Source organism: Stenella coeruleoalba, assembly GCF_951394435.1.
Source record: "Stenella coeruleoalba genome assembly, chromosome: 6".
Taxonomy (NCBI): Eukaryota; Metazoa; Chordata; class Mammalia; order Artiodactyla; family Delphinidae; genus Stenella; species Stenella coeruleoalba.
Genome location: NC_137151.1, coordinates 75,087,302 through 75,104,446, shown reverse-complemented (window position 1 = coordinate 75,104,446; position 17,145 = coordinate 75,087,302). Strand labels below are relative to the sequence as shown.

At 36.2% G+C, this 17,145-nt stretch overlaps 1 protein-coding gene across 3 annotated transcripts in view; it reads left to right on the top strand.

Annotated features, from left to right (window-relative positions):
* LOC307188265 (pre-mRNA-splicing factor CWC22 homolog) overlaps positions 1-17,145 on the top strand; it is a 55,908-nt gene that overhangs the window by 16,319 nt on the left and 22,444 nt on the right. The window contains exons 1-5 of one of the 3 annotated variants that reach the window (XM_079925192.1): positions 1,203-1,354; positions 4,698-4,832; positions 9,699-9,766; positions 11,114-11,224; positions 13,808-14,047. In XM_079925192.1, the coding sequence (XP_079781318.1) occupies positions 4,806-4,832; positions 9,699-9,766; positions 11,114-11,224; positions 13,808-14,047 (446 nt within the window). In that variant the 5' untranslated portion in view covers positions 1,203-1,354; positions 4,698-4,805. Of the gene's footprint in view, positions 1-1,202; positions 1,355-2,090; positions 2,127-4,697; positions 4,833-9,698; positions 9,767-11,113; positions 11,225-13,807; positions 14,048-17,145 lie in introns of those variants that run through there. The other 2 variants (XM_079925193.1, XM_079925191.1) reach the window with 2 other exon arrangements.

Genomic DNA, 17,145 nt, shown 5'->3' with positions numbered 1-17,145 from the left:
TAGTTGCTCTGAGGCATATGGGATCTTACCAGAACAGGGATCTAACGCATGTCCCCTGCATTGGCAGGCAGACTCTTAACCACTGCGCCACCAGGGAAGTCCCATGACTGATATCTTAAGCTCCAGAAAACCTGCGCTGTGGTCATCAGTGCATTATGAGTGAGAATTTTCTCCCTATAAATTGTGCCCAGAATTTCTCAGATTTAAAAAGCACTGATACTGGGGCTTCCCTGGTGGCGCGGTGGTTGGGAATCCGCCTGCCGATGCGGGGGACGCGGGTTCGTGTCCCGGTCCGGGAGGATCCCGCGTGCCGCGGAGCGGCTGGGCCCGTGAGCCATGGCCGTTGAGCCTGTGCTCCGCAACGGGAGGGGCCACGGCAGTGAGAGGCCCGTGTACCGCAAAAAAAAAAAAAAAGCACTGATACTGATTTTTTTTTTACATGCATGTATGTGCTTCTTACCAGTGAGTTAAGGATTAATATTTGGAATTTATGTTTCCCTTTCCAAATGATTTATGACTAAGTTCGTCATTATAAAGTAGGTAAGCTGTGGAGTCTCTGTATTTTACCTTAAGTGGCTCATGGTTTAAGACAAATTGAGAACCAGTTTCTCATGCAGAATTGGAAAGCTGAGCAGTCTTGAGGAAGAGTTGAATGTTGGAATTACCTTGGGGATGCTTTCATAAAACCAGCGTGCCTAGGTATTCCCCCCACCCCCACATACGTATCTTCTGCTGTGGTAAGTCAGGTGGGCCCCAGTAGATGTACACGTAATTTTCTGATCATGCAAGTTTTCTTACTTCAAATTATTTTTAACATAGTGACTTAGGGATCTGGTTTTACAATATTAAGTAATGATCTGAAACTGGTGTGTGTGAAAAAAGCCCAACCAGCCACTTTGCTTTATTAGTAGCTTAGTGCTTTGCTTATCATTATAGATATACTTTTTATAAGGAGAACATAAGCTCCATGTGGGCAGGGGATTTTGTTATGGTTGTTCATTGCTGTCTACCCAGTTCCTAGAAAAATGCCTGACAGAATAATACAAGTGTAATAAATATTTGTTGTTGTTGAGCAAGTATATGTATAAATAATACTAGGTGATAAGGATATGCTAGACTATAACAATTGTGCTAGTAGAAGTAAAAAACAAAAATACCATTGCCTTTGAGCAAAAGTTAGTTGAGTAAAATTTTGAGTTTTATAGCTCTATACATTTATAGCCATAAAAACAGGATCTTTGAAAAGAATCATGTGATTTGTGTATGGCACATACACATTGTGTAAGTCATCTTGAGGCAACTGGGACATAAAATCCATCCAAGACAAGGTGCCTTCAGGGTTGTATCACCTGAGGTGAGGGAGGAGTAGCTTCTGTTTTTTAATTAAAAATGTTTGTGCATTAATATTTGATATAATTAATAGAGTTAGATTTAGGTTTGCCATCTTATTTTATTTCATTTTGTCCCCTTTGTTTTTTGTTCTTCTGTTCCTTCTCTCCTGCCTTTATAAGTTAAATATTTTTTTTAATTCCATTTTAATTTGTCTGTAGAGTTTTTAGCTATATTTATTTATGTTATTTTTTTGGTCATTGCTCTAGAGAACACACTATATAGCCTTAACTTTTCACAGGCCTCTTAGAGTTCATATTGTTCTGCTTCAGAAAAATATGCAGAAACCTTGCCTCATGTAGGTCCATTTTAGTCCATATATATCCCATCTGCATACACTATGCCCTCTCAAGACATTGTACTTTTTGCTTTAAAACAAACCTGTGTATTTTAGATAAAGGAAAAAGTTGTCATTTATATTTCTCGAGAAAGTTACCATTTCCAGTGTTATTCATTCCTTTTTGAAAATCCAGACTTCCATCTCCTATCATTTCCAATAAGCCTGAGGAGCTTCCTTTAGCATTTCTTATAGTGCAGGTCTGCTGGTGATACATTCTCTTGGTTTCTCTTCGTTGTTTTTGTTTGCTTTGTTCAATCAGTAAATGTTTTTATTTCATCTTCATTCTTAAGATTATTTTTGCTGGAATTCTAGGTTAATTCAGTTTCTTACTCTTTCAGCACTTTAAAAATTATTCTGCTGTCTTCTGGTCGCCTTAGTTCCTGATAAGAAGTCATCAGTAATTTGAATTATTTCCTTTTACATAATGTGTTGTTTTTTTCCTCTTGCTGCTTTCAGGATTTTCTCTTTATCTTTGATTTTCAGCAACATTGTTTCTCACATATATCAAACAGGCCAAAAATAAATAAATAACAACTTCATAGATGGGAAAAAAGGAAAAAAAAGAAACCTTTTATCTTTGGCCTTTTTAACCGTCTCATACAAACCAACTTCTTACAGTACAGCTAAGTACATACACAAAAAGGTTACTGGAATGCTCGGACTAAGATTTTTTGTTGTGGTGGTTTTTGTTTTTTTTACAAGGTTTTTTTTCTCCTTTGAGATTATAATGAACATGATCACACCACAAGTAAAGTCAGAAGTAGGACAGAGAATGCTCTGAAGGCTGGTTTGGTCATCTGAGATCATTAAAAATGGCTGACCCCCTAACAATATGTACAAAAATATAAAATGTAAATAAAAAATACAAATTTTCCTTTTTAAGTACTTTAAGAAAAAAGTCAGGGCCTTGGAAGTTTTGGTTCTTTTTTCTCCCCTGTTGCAAATTTGCATTGTGGTTAACTACTGACTACTATATATGACTATGTGTATAAGTGTGGTTTTCTTTATGTGTATCCTGCCGGGGATTCTCCAAGCTTTGTGAATCTGTAAATTTGTGCCTTTCACCAAATTTGGAGAAATTTTGGCTGTAATTTCCTGAAATATTTTTTCTATCCCATTCTTTCTCTCTTTCCTTCTTGGACTTTAATTACACATGCACTAGGCCTTTTGATAATTGTCCCACATGTCCCTGATACTGTTCATTAAATTTCTTTATCTGTTCTTTAGATTGGATAATTTCTAATGATCTTACATCAAGCTTACTGGCTTTCCTTTGTCTCCATTTTGAATTTTTTGCTTCATATATTTTTTAGTTCTAGGATTTCAGTTTGGTTCATTTTTTGTTTTGGGTTTTTGGGTTTTTTTTTTTCTTCCTGAAATTTTCTATATTTTTATTCCTTGCAAGCATGTTTTCCTTTGCACTTTTGAGTATGCTTTAAAAACCTCGTATACTAGTTTCAGCATTTGGGTTGGTGTCTCAGTGTTGGTTTCCTTTGATTGTCTTTTTTCTTAAGATTGGGCCACAGTTTTCTGATAAGTTGAGTTATTTTTTAATTGTATCCTGGACATTTTACTATTATGTTAAGGCTTTCGATTCTGGTGCATTCCTCTGAGGAATAGTGACCCTTCAGGCAATTAATTTGATTAGGCTTAAATTGCAAATTCTGTCTCATACGCAGTTGTTCACATCTCAGTTCAGTCCTGTGATCCTGAGTAGGACACTATTTAGTACATGTATTGGTTCAGCGGTGGTCAGAGATTTGGGAGAGTATATCTAGCCCGTGGGGCTTCCTTTCTTTGGCTCTCTCCACTTTGGGAGCCGCTGAGCAATGATGTGCTTTAGATTGCAGTTATATTTTATAGATTGACAAATTAATCTGGTGTATATTATTTTTACTAACCTAGATAGCATGCTAACCATTGTAATGGAAATTTTTCTTGACTTAGTGATTTGTGTACATCCCCATCTGCATTAAATGATAGCAACTCTGTATCACTTTATAGTATCTAGATTATTTGTGTTTGTGGTCCAGTGAAAAGAATACTTAATTGGGTGTCCTTAAGCTAGGTTTCTAGTCCACCACTAGCTTGTTTTATAGCTTAGGACATTATTATAGCTTAGGACATTGAAATGATTTATCTGACCGTCAGTGTTCTTATCCTTAAAAAGAAGGAATTGGACCAGATAATCTGTAATATCCTTTCTCACATTCAAATTAGAAATTTTCTTAATTGTATTCGGTTATTTTGGTACTGAGCACAGTTTTTTCTCTATATTCTCACTTCTTTTAATTTTTAAATTTTTTTATGTTTCATTTTACTTTTCTGATTTAGTTACCTTATACCATACCATAAACTATAAACTATTTAGATATGCAATTCCAGTAAAATACTTGAATGGCAGTTGTGTGCGAACATAACTATCAGTTCAGCATTTTTCAAAATTACTAAATTTTACTTAATAGATGGCTACTGAAAGACATTTTATTTAGCATCTAACATTGATGACTAGGTTTACTGTGACCAAATATTAGTTCTCATATGTGCACGTATCTGAGGCCCTGTGCCTTTAATAGATCATTATTAAGACTTGATTATTCTGGTTTAGCACCTTATATTTCCATGTGGTGTATATTTCTGAATGATCATTACTACAAGAACACTGGCTATTTCATTCTTAGTTTAAATCGAAACATTGGATGTTTTGTATTAGAATACTTTACGGTGTTTAATAAGCCTTTGTTGTTATTGCTCTTTTGTTCTGAGTCTTTTCTACTAATACATGTTTTTTATACATTGTTATATGGAACTATTTAAAGAGTTTTTGAATTTACATTTAATTATTGATTATATCTTTGCCTATTAAGAAAAATAAGGTAGTCAAATGTCCATTGTGTGGAAATAGTATGTTGTTATTTTACACACATTTTATAAGTGTTAACAAAGGTTCCTTTGGCATATTTTATAGGTGTCATTTGCAGACAGTAAAACTAAACTGTCAAGGAATTCATACCGTTCGGTACTTGTTATTTGGACCAGCTTAAGGAGTCTTTGACAGATCAACTGGCAACAGAAAATGAAAAGTAGCGTGGCACAAATAAAGGTAAGTGTTTGAAACTTATAATAAAGAACATAAACTTGTAGTCAATTATCTACCCTTAAACCAAAATGCATTTATATAATTAGGACATTAGAACCAGACAGTAGAATTGCATCATATGCACATTTAACTTAACACAATTTCAAATGTAGATACTTGGCCAGATGTGCAGGTGGGCAGTTGAGAGAACATACAGGGTGTGTGTGTGTGTTAATCAAGAAAGTGCATGTGAGTGAACACATGCAAAAGAAAAATAAACAGCGAGAAATTCCACCATTCTTCTCAAAGGCTCAGATCCTCTCTTGATATTCCGAGACCTCATCTCTAAGGTTCAGGAGGCTTTAGCTGAGGATCCCTTATTTTTCTATTGAGCCTTCCTGTAGCTTCCTTTGCCAGCTGGAAGCAAGCTCCCTAACTCTTCCAGCCCCTCCTCCCTCTGGCTCTTGAAGACTTGTTCCCTGAGCCTAATGGATGCTCAGAGCCGCTGAACATAGGCTGTCTGCTCCACTCACCTGCGTGAGCATGAAATGGAAGATGAGTATCTTCTTCCTTAGTTGGTCACGGTTCCTACATGTCTGTCTACAAGTGAACCTCTTGTTGCATATTGCATATGCATAAATGAGCTCCTTATTCTGTGTTGTACTTTAGACATTATACATTCATTTATTCAGCAGATATTCACTGAATTCTTACTATGTCCCAGTACTTTGGGTAAAATGGTGAATAAAACAAGAATCCTTGGTCTTGCGGAGTTTGCATTCTAGTGGGGGAGAAAGAAAAATCATAAACTTAATACGTAAGTGAATTATATAGTATATTAGGGTGTTAAATGCTAGACTTGCGCTATGGAGAAAAGAAGTAGGGTAAGGTTGATGAGTAGCATTGGAATGATGTAATTTTTCATAGGGAGGGCCCAGTGAAAATGGGCCTTTTTGAGCACACACTTGAAGGAGATGAGGGAGTGAGCCACATAGATGTCTGGGAGAAGAGTGTGCCAAGCAGAGGGAACAACAGAGGCAAAGGTGAAGAGTCTAGTGTGGCTGGAGCAGGTTCTGAGAAAAGTAGAATAGTAGAGGAGGTCAGAGCAGTCACAGGAACCAGTAACTCCATCTGCTTCAGAACTGTTCCTCTGCCTGTGAGCGGACTTGGCAGGAGAGCAAGCCACTCTACTTCCTTTTCTTTTCAGCTGCACAGATCTGCTAGCCAATCTGTGTAGTCCACAGATCTGTTGATACAAGCAGGCACATCACTTCCTGGGTCTTGGAGTCAGTAAAGGGAAAGGTGGATTTTTATTTGATTGTAAAGACCGGCACTTGTCCCTTGCCCTCCTCCACCACCTCTGCACCCCTAAACCTACTTTAAAGAGTGTGAGTAGATGGGAGCTCCTTAACAGCAGGCACCAGGTACCAGGCCTGGGATGTGGTAAATGCTTAATAAACTGAATTGATATGCTTACAGGCCAAGGCAGACTCTGCTGCCATCTCTTTGAACTTCTTTTGAGTGTGAGAAGACACTCTCCAGCCTCCCTCCTAGGTAGACATGCAGGCTGTGCTTGCATCGCTCCTTTGGCAGGGGGTTCACTGTCCCTGAAGCTGGCCCCATCTGTCAGTAGATACTTTCATATAGTGTTCTGAAATTTGCCTCTTTGGGACTTGTACTGATTGGTCCAATGACAGTTAATTAAACAATTAATTGTGGGCCGAGTAGGTGGCAGACTCTGTGTTAGGAGCTGGGGACATAAGGAGAAAGGAGACCTTGTGGGGAACTGGCTCTTGACTGAGCCGTGTTAGGTAAGAGCACAGAGATTTAGACTCTGTACCATTTACACAAAAGGAGAAGTGTTTGGTCTTTCTCAGAATTCTTGTCCTGCTTCTCTTAGACTGTGCTTCTCCACGTTTCCCTCTTGTGGTCGTCTGGGGCATTCCCCCAGCTTAGGAAGGGATGTCCTCAATCAGCAAGCCCTTCACACTTAGTGGCTCAGCCCTCCAGCCAGTTCTCAGTTTAGTTTGTCTCCTTCTCTCCATCTTGTTGGCTATAAGCAGGTCCACTAGCTGGTTTGGGCCCAATCTTACCTCAGGTGAAGCTCAGATCCTCTCTTGATATTCTGAGACCTCATCTCTAAGGTTCAGGAGGCTTTAGCTGAGGATCCCTTATTTTTCTATTGAGCCTTCCCGTAACTTCCTTTGCCAGCTGGAAGCAAGCTCCCTAACTCTTCCAGCCCCTCCTCCCTCTGGCTCTTGAAGACTTGTTCCCTGAGCCTAATGGATGCTCAGAGCCTCTGAACACAGGCTGTCTGCTCCACTCACCTCCCCATATTGCTCTCTACATCGTCAGAGACTACAGGTGACTGCACTGTGTACCATATTTGCTTCGCTGAATGAACAATTTAGAGAATTTTTAAAGGTAATTTAAACAATATGTTACTTTCAACTACTGCTCTTAGAATCTAAACTCTATGATAAGGGAAATAGGGAAATTAGGTTATTATTATTTGGATCACACTTCGAAATTGTTTTGCACTTAGTAAAACCTACCGAAGCCCAGTTCAGGTTTCCCTTTACTCACTGTCACCCTCAGTACTCTGTACCACAGTGCTTATTCCTAGTCAAGATCTCCTGTTAGCACTGACTAGTGTGCCAGTCATTTGTTAACTTGATCATATTTACAAAATCCTGATTCACGATCTCGGTATTTTTGGTTTCTCCCTCTTACCCACAACAGATATTGTGTAGACGTGTTAAAAATCATTAGCACAGAATTGAGGCCTGCTCCCTAATGTAGTCAAAATAATTGTCATACCTTGTAAAAGAAAAAGTAGACAGTGCAATTTTATTGTTCTTTCTCTCTCCCCTCCCTTCCCTCCTTCCCCTTCTCCCCCTTCTCTGTCTCTCTCATATATACTCTGATGTGTTTAATTGTAGAAATCTTTATAACCATCTCTCTCCCATAAGATCTCAAGTTCCTTGAAGGTTTTTCCTATCTTTCGTATCCCCCAGAGTGTCTAGGCAGGAAGGGCTGTGTCTTATAATAAATAAGTAAATATTGTGTTTAGCGTTACCATGAATTGAATGAATCTTGTGCTCTATATTTGGTTTAGAATCTAGATGTCAAGTGTTATGAAAACCTATATCATATATATTGAACAGTTCTATTTAATTTAATGCTGCCCAGTGAAATAATTTTTAAAAGTTATACACATTGGAAACAGGATTTTAAGATGTTTGCATTCAGTGTGAAATACAGCCAGACTGGCTTCTTTAAATTATAAATTTGATCACATGTTTATTCACCAACATGCATTAGTCTAATTAGTGTATGCTATTCAAAAAATTCAATACTTAAGAAGATTGTATTGGCAATTTACTTGTGATAATGTTATACTCACACTGCTGGTAATTAGATAGTCATAACATAAGAGGAAGTTGGAGCTTGTTTACGTTTCTTTGCAGTATAATTTTCAATTTTTAAATGTATTTTTTTGCCATTAAGGAGGGAAGCATGTAAGTATGTGGAACAAGTTAGTCATTATTTGAATTATTTTTTCTTAGATTTCAAGATAAAGATACTTTGAAAACATACTGTTTTTCCTTTCTTACAGTTCAGTTAATTAAAATTACTTTAATTCTTAAAAATAAGCTTGTCAATATGAATGTTTTTATACCAGTGGTTTAAAAAATTTACCTATTTATAGAGATAAATATTTTGGCTTCTTAACTATATTTGGACTTTTAAATTAGGATATGTTCTTAAACTGGATGGTTCATATCTCTGTCTCAGTGTGACATATCTTCAATCTCATGTTACATTGAAGTTACTTATTTGTATGTCTGTTATTTTTCAAAGGATTTGGCTTAGGAGCTATATTTTACAAGTCATATTTTTTAAATCCTTACAGCCTACCGTATTACCATACATGCCATATCAGACACTCAAATATTGTTTGCTGAAAACAAAAATGAATTTTCATAAATACATTGGAGTCAGTTTCTTCTAGCTATTTATTTTATCCAGAGTTAGTAACCTGGACTAATGTTGTGGTTTCTGTAAGCTAATGGAGATAAGAAAGTAAGTTCAGTGTTATAAAAGACTTGGGCATAACTACAGAAGTGAGCTCTTGCTAGAAAATCTCTGGCCCTTGGTCATGTTTTTCACCAAAGGAAAGCTTTGGCCTTGGTTTTCACCAGGAAAGGCCTTTATAAAAATGATGTTCTAGGGGCTTCCCTGGTGGCGCAGTGGTTAAGAATCCACCTGCCAATGCAGGGGACACGGGTTCAAGCCCTGGTCTGCAAAGATCCCACGTGCCATGGAGCAACTAAGCCCGTGTGCCACAACTACTGAGCCTGCATTCTAGAGCCTGTGAGCCACAGCTACTGAAGCCCGCGCACCTAGAGCCTGTGCTCCGCAACAAGAGAAGCCACGAAGCCTGCGCACCGCAACAGAGTAGCCCCCTCTCGCCGCAACTAGAGAAAAGCCCCATGCATAGCAACGAAGACCCAACGCAGCCAAAAATAAATAAAATAAATTAATAAAAAAAAATTATGTTCTGTAAATTTATATATTATTACATAGGAATAAAATATTAACTAAGTGGCATCAAAAATTAGAGAATTTTCTTCTACCTTGAGTTTTTTTGTTAAAAACAGTATTTGATCTATAGTGAAAATCACAAACATTTACCTTGGATGACCTGAAAATTTTGTTTTATCTTATATACTATTTAGGTAATACAAATTATTCTTATGGTTAAAAAAATATTTTGAAATAATTTTTTAAAGCACTTCCAACTTTCCAAGATACATTTGTCATTGTCTATATGTTTTTTAACAGAATTTTTAAATGCCCCCTTCCCCTCTTTTGTTCCTTTGAAAGCATTCTTCTAGTCATGACAGAAGGGAAAACTATAATTCATATCAGAGGACCTCCTCTCCAGAAGACAGGTAAACAGTTTTATGTGTTCCAAATACCATTTAAATTTTTTATAATGAGTTTAAGAAATTATCTAGCTCTTAGATTTATAATTTTAGGGTAAGCAACTTCTTTTTGATCGTTTTACAGGCAATATTATTGAGTGAGCTTGAGAACAGATCATCCTTGAATGGCTGTTCTAGGAATTTCTAGTAAATAATTCTAGATTTTATGAAATTTTTTAGGTGAAAGGGAATAATTTTAATATCTCAGATACTAAATAGAATGAAAGTTTATAAAATGGAAAGGTGAGTTGAAATCACATTATTTTGAAGTGCTTTTACTGTTAATACTATCCTTTATATTTACATAGCTCTTTATATAAGTTTTCAAATGTTTTTATATATATCTTACCATAATTATGTTAAGATCAAAGATCCAGAAATATTACCATTAATGTTCATCATGCATTCATAGTAGGACTTTAGTTATTTCACTTAGTAAGCTATGACCATTAAAAATAACTTGTGAAAGGAAAAGCATCCTCTAACCTTTGTTTCATTTGTCTAATTTCTTATTCCCTATGTACTTTGTTCATATTCCACTCTGCTGTCTCTAAAAACCTTTGCTTTATGGGCATCACGTTAATCACTGTGGTATGCATCTACGATCACCTCCTCCCTATATATATATATATTTTTAAATCTCTCTGCAGACATACACACATGTACGTGTGTGTGTATAAACTAATTGTAGATATGTATATAAAACATGGATTATGTTACTGTGTCTATTTATCGTGTGTGTATGTATTTAACTTCTCTTAAGGTTCTCTGATTTTATTACTTCTAAGATTCAAATAGCAGATTTGTACTGTCTATCCCTGTTTGCTAATAATTTCAATCCATTCTCACAGATATCTAATAATATAATTTCAAGAATAGCAGCTGATAAAAATAGTGTTTTAGAGTAGAGTTAAACTGGTCTTTATGGAGGCCAACCAATGACACTAATGTCATTTGTTCAGTACTTTGGTAAAATGAGCCGACTCAGCAAAAGGAATCATTTGGAGGATAGCCTTTTTCATGTTAAACTATATATGATATGCAGATATATATCTTTTACTAAGGACAGTACGAATCAGGGTGTCAAGTTTGGTTAAGTGAATTCCAGGAGTTGTTTTGTTGCACACCAGCTGAAAGCTTTTATAATCATGACTAAATGAATAGGTGTCATCAAAATAAGCTGTTTGTTAAAATCCACTTGATAAGACTTTGTTCAGTCATAGAGTTATGTTGCCATTACCAATATATGACTTTCCTAAGTATAACATCATTATTTTCAACTTAAAACTTTGGTTTTCTTCTTTTATGTGTTAGATACACGGAACAAGAAAGATCCCCTCGGGATAGAGATTACTTTGATTACAGCAGGTCAGACTACGAGCATTCAAGAAGAGGACGTTCTTATGATGATAGCATGGAGTCACGGTTAGTATTGGATATTTTAACTATAGAAACATATATTTGTTTAAATTTTCTTTATGCTTAATAATAATCGCAGCTAGTATTAAATGGATGTTTTTAGGAGCTAAGCTTTCTAACAAGGACTTAATGTGAATTAACTCCTAATTGCAGTAAATATATGTCTCTTATAGATGAAGAAAATGAGACTTAGAGAAGTTAAGTCATTTGTTTGTGTTTTAGAAGTGTATCAGTGGCAAGTCCTGGTCTGTCTGACTAGAGCCCAAGCTTTTATTCATTATACTGTACTACATGAGGAATTGGCTTATGTGAGTTTTTGAGATTGTTTACTGAATGAAAGCCATTTATATTATATGACATAGAGTGATCTTAATTTACTTTCCTACATAATGGCAGAGGGACATTGAGAATGAAGTTACCAGTCTGCAGTTTTTATCTAAGTGTAAATTATTCTTACTTGAGTCTTGAAGAACTTGATTTCCCACCTTATTAGTCATCCAGTTTCAAAAACTTGCCTACCATGTTTTACTGTTCACCTAGTTCTATATCCTTTTTGATGTCTCTCTCACATTATCCACTCTATGACTACTGAGACTATAACCCACTAGAATTTTGATCAAATTTCTCCGCAGTTTGGAGTAGAGAAATAATATCTCCAGTTTGGACATATTAAACACGTTATTTGATATCTGCAGCCAAAATTTCCTTCTCACTACTTACTTTCTAATATGTAACCAATCCTTAAATGTCAGATTAACCTCAAAAGCCAGGTTCTTCTGCTGTTACCCTAATGACACCTTAATAAGAGCAGCTACTACCACCATAATTGGTGAGCTAGGCATTCCTATACCTTCTCAAATACTGTCAAAATTCTTACACACTAGGTACTGTATCTCACAATTTAACATGTAAGGGATTGGGGTCTGAACTGATTAACTAACCTGAGGTTGCCATTGCCCATCTAGTAGATGATGAAACTGAGATTTGAGCTCAATTCTGGCTCCAAAACCCATGTTTATTTCCATATGCCCTAACTGTATTACTTCACTCTAACTCTGTGTTTGGTCCACTGTATGTATATAAAGTCTCACTTGTTCCACACAGTCACACTGTGAAGAAAGCAGGTTGTGTATTATGCAGAATATAAAGGCTGTAGTACAAAAACACTTGAAGAGAAATACTTCTGTTTAGACTCAGAAGAATATTACTTCTGCACTCTAAAGGAACAAACACTATAATCATGTAAGGACATGATTTTACCAGCCAGTGAGAGTCTTACCTGGCGTTTCTCAGAAGAATCATAACCAGTGTCAGTAAATCCCTTCTGTTGCTATTCTCTTGGAACATTTTACATCTACAGTAAGAAGCAACTCAATTACAAATCTCTGGCTAGATTTCAGAGGACCTGCCTTTGACTAATTGGGGTTTCTGTTTGGAACCACTTTTTTCCCCCACTGTTCATGTTGTCTTAGTAGGTACGGACTCTGTCTTCATGGGGCAGTCACTCAGGTCTCTTTATACTTCGGTTTTAAAGAGTTCCTCCACAGCTGCCTGGGTAGGTGACTTGCTTCTGTCTCTCTATTTATTAAGACATATTATCTCAAATATACCCTCTAGATTTAGCTAAAATCTATTGAGTGGTTTCCTGGTAATGCAGTGATAATATGAAACTTGTTTTTATTTATTGTATTCATATAACTCATGGTTGCACAAAGCATGAGCAGAATAATCTGACTTTCCAGGCAGTATAAGTAAAAAACAGCCAAGTGGACAAACTCTTCTCTGGGGAAAGATAGCAAAAAGCAAGGCAAAGCATTATTTCTTGCTCATTCTTGATAGTTTGGGAACATTAAATACCCTAATCATTTTAAAAGTGCTAACTTAAAAAGGGATAGTCACCTGCATTAATAGGGAAAAGTTACTGTGCTAGAAAATGGTTTATTTTTTCACATTGTCTCAACCAGAAGCTTCTTATATTTTGAGATTTATAATAAATTACGAGTTCTATCAAGACAATTTCAAATGTTACAGTTTATTATAACATTCTTACTCCTAAATTGCCATTATTGGAGATAAACTCTGGTTTCTCCTTTATACAACTTATCATGTACATCACAGGCCAATTTGTCATCTTAAAATACTATTTTCACATCACTCTTCCACTCAGCAACTAATATTAAAGATTCCTCATCAGTTCCAGGATAAACAACCTAAAGTCTTTGCTTGTCTTTTAAGATTTCATAGTCTGACTTGAACTTACCTTTCCAACTACTGTTATATATGATTCGTTATTGTTTCTACTTATTCTGGCCCAAATACCCTTGCTCAGCTTTTCAGTAATTATTCTGTCTTCTACTAGTTGCAGAATGCCATCCTCCATTCCCCCTCCCACCTTCCTACCTTGCCCCCAATGTAAATCCTGTTAAGCCTTGATGACCTAGTTTGTTACATTTTCTCTGTGAGGCACTTCCTTAACCACTTTTCCTTGTCTGAATTTGTGGCCCCCAAATAGTCTCACTCATTTGGTATGCAGTTCATTTAAGAATGTAATTTGTATTGTCTTTTCTCCATTAAAAAAATATATTACAGAAGTAGAGACCGAGAAAAACGCAGAGAAAGAGATGTGGATCGGAAAAGGTCCCGGAAATCTCCATCTCCTGGGAGAAGAAGCCCAGAACCATTGGTAACCCAGAGTTCCTCTGCTCAGGATGAACCTACTGCAAAGAAGAAGAAAGAGGAGGTGGATCCTCTTCTTACGCGCACTGGTGGAGCATATATTCCTCCTGCAAAGCTCAGGATGATGCAAGAACAGATTACAGATAAAAACAGGCATGTCAATATCACTAAGTATACAAGGAAGTGATACCCTCATTTTAAAAAATCATCTGTGCTCTAATTAACCTTGGCTGCTGAGAATTTGCATGAGTCCACAATGATAGAGACTTCAAATTAGACTTCTTTCCTTCCTACCTTCAGAAGCTCCACTGGAGCTCTGCTTACTATTTTCCCTGACATTAGCTCATAAGCTCTTTACTTTTTGCATGAATGAATGGAAAAGTTTGAGGAAAGATCGCTTATCTTTTTTTTCTTTCCTGGTTTCAAGCTATTCCTTTTGTAGTTGCATGCATGCCTATTAGTAATGTCCATTCTTCGTCGATAATCAAGAGTAATATTGATATTTCAGAACTAAAATGGATCTTTCCAGTTGTACCAAACCAGGAGTTGGCAGACTTTTCCATAAAAGGCCAGATAATATCAATAAGTATTTTAGGCTTTGTGTATAAGGCCAGATAGTAAATATTTTAGGCTTTGTGCATTATTCTGTCTGTTATAGCTACTCCCCTTCACCATTGTAGTGAATACAGTCATAGATAAAATATGTAAACAATTGAGAATGGCTTTGTTCCAATAAAGCTTTATTTGCAAAAAACAGGCTGTAGGCTAAATTTGGCTCATGGGTATAGTTTGCCAACCCCTGTACTAAACTCTGAAACAGTTGACAGTTTTCTCTTTTCCCTCCTTTTCTTAGACCATAACATCTTAGACTATAGTTTTTTGCTACACTAAGGCAAACAATCAAAATTCATATATGACCATTCACCCTTTAAGTACCTTTTCTTCCCTTTGCAAAATAATTGGGATGAAGAGGAACTATGTAGGAAAGTGCAGCTGAGTTTTTCAAGGTCTTTTTCTCTAGTGGAATGAGATAACCAGGAAAACTGTGGTCCAAGCTTGAAGTGATCACTCAATTGCCAGGTAGTCAGGAAAAAGATTGGGATAGAAGATAACTATGCTTTAAGAAAAACAGATTCCAGGTGAGTCAAGAAAATCTTCCCACATCTTTCTTGGGTATTTTCTTGGCAACTTGAAAGTACTTGAGAACCTTATATAAATGAAATCTAAATTTGTTGCAAGAATTAGCTTGAAGTAGAAATGTCATTTATATAAAGTATAAATATTTGAAATAAAGTTTAAAAAATTTATGAGCTAGAAGGGAGACATTTAAATGACAGTAAATTTAAAACTAATAAGTAAGTTTTTCTCTATGCGTCATATTCTGGCACTTGGTAGTGATGCCTGGAGTGGTATGTTGAGAAGGGATTGGGAAATGCTTTCTGTGGTTTGTGGGAGCTTCATGATCATGTCAGAATTCTGCTCTTACTGGAGGCAGTAGTGACGGCATTAGTGAGAAGTGCAAATCCAGTCCAAATCCAGTCCAAAGCAATCCTAATTGTAAAAGACCGGGTACATTGTTGTTAATCCCCAAGTCTGGCTTCCTTATAAAGGGGGCAGAGAAGAGTCCACAGTATATGCAATTTTAAACAGATTCTTGGAAGATAATTTTATATACAGTTGAACTCTGCTTATAGGCTATAAAAGGGACAGGAGAAGTAGAAGTGTAGTCTTTGCTTTCAGTAGATACTAAATCAGGTTAAGTGTAGGTTTCCTAATTAAGAAATACAAGTGTACTTAATTATCATCTGTTGACCAAAGTTTAATAGGAGAGTTTGTGATTATGTATCAGCAATATCTTATTGATCAGGCTAATTGTTAAGCCATAGATCTTATTACTCTAGACAGCAGCATACTAAACGGTTGGGGTTAGGGGGCCGGAGGAGTCTTCCACCTTGGATGCAGGCAGTAAAGGAGTCTGTAATCTATAGAGAATTCAGCAACAGTAATGAAATTAACTGCAAGTCAGTCTGCTTTTTATCTTCAGTGTCTGCTGAGGACAATGTCGGTGATAAAATACTCTTCCTCACCACCTCTCCTTGGTATACCTGGTATACCACTCCAGAACAGGGATTCTTTCTTTTTTCTCTTTTTTTTTCTTTTTTTCCATTGAAGTATGGTTGATTAAATATAAATTGTGTTAGTTTCAGGTATACAGCAAAGTGATTCAGTTATATATTCTTTTTCAGATTCTTCTCCATTATATATTACAAATTAGTGAATATAGTTCCCTGTGCTATACAGTAAATCCTTGTTATCTATTTAATATACAGTAGTATGTATCTGTTAATCCCATAATCCTAATTTATCTGTTTCCCGCCTTCCCCTTGGTAAACATAAGTGTGTTTTCTATGTCTGTGAATCTGTTTCTGTTTTGTAGATAAGTTTATTTGCATTATTTTTTAGATTCCACATATAAGTGATATCATAATATTATGATACTATGATAATAATATCTTATTTGTCCTTCTCAGTCTGACTTACTTCACTTAGTATAATAATCTCTAGGTCCATCCATGTTGCTGCAAATGGCAATGTTTCATTCTTTTTTATGGCTGAGTAATATTCCATGGTATAGATATACTACATCTTTTTTATACATTCATCTGTGGATGGACACTTAGGTTGCTTCCATGTCTTGACTATTGTAAATAGTGCTGCTATGAACATTGGGGTGCATGTATCTTTTCGAATTAGAGTTTTCATCTTTTCTGTATATATGTCCAGGAGTGGGATTGCTGGATCATGTGGTAACTCCGTTTTTAGTTTTTTAAGGAACTTCCATACTGTTCTCCATAGTGACTGTACCAGTTTACATTCCCATCAGCATGTAGGAGGGTTCAGAACAGGGATTCTTAACCTACAAACTTTCAAGAGGTCCATGGATAGAATTCAGATAGTCCATGAATGTGAATGGGAAGAAAATTGCATCTTTTAAAATTGATCTAATTTAGCATTTCTATCAGGAATGTAGGCAACAGACCATGATATTAATAGACTATTTGTTGCAAATACCTCAAAATACTGTTTATGCTACTTGCAAATTAAAGAAGTTATCATGCCTATCACCACTTCTTGTTATTAATGTGTTAAGAAGCACATAGAATACTATATCAAACTTCTGTTCTTTTCATGCTTTGAAAACTCTTTCAATATGATTGGTATCCTTTGTAATCCTGTGTATTTATATATAT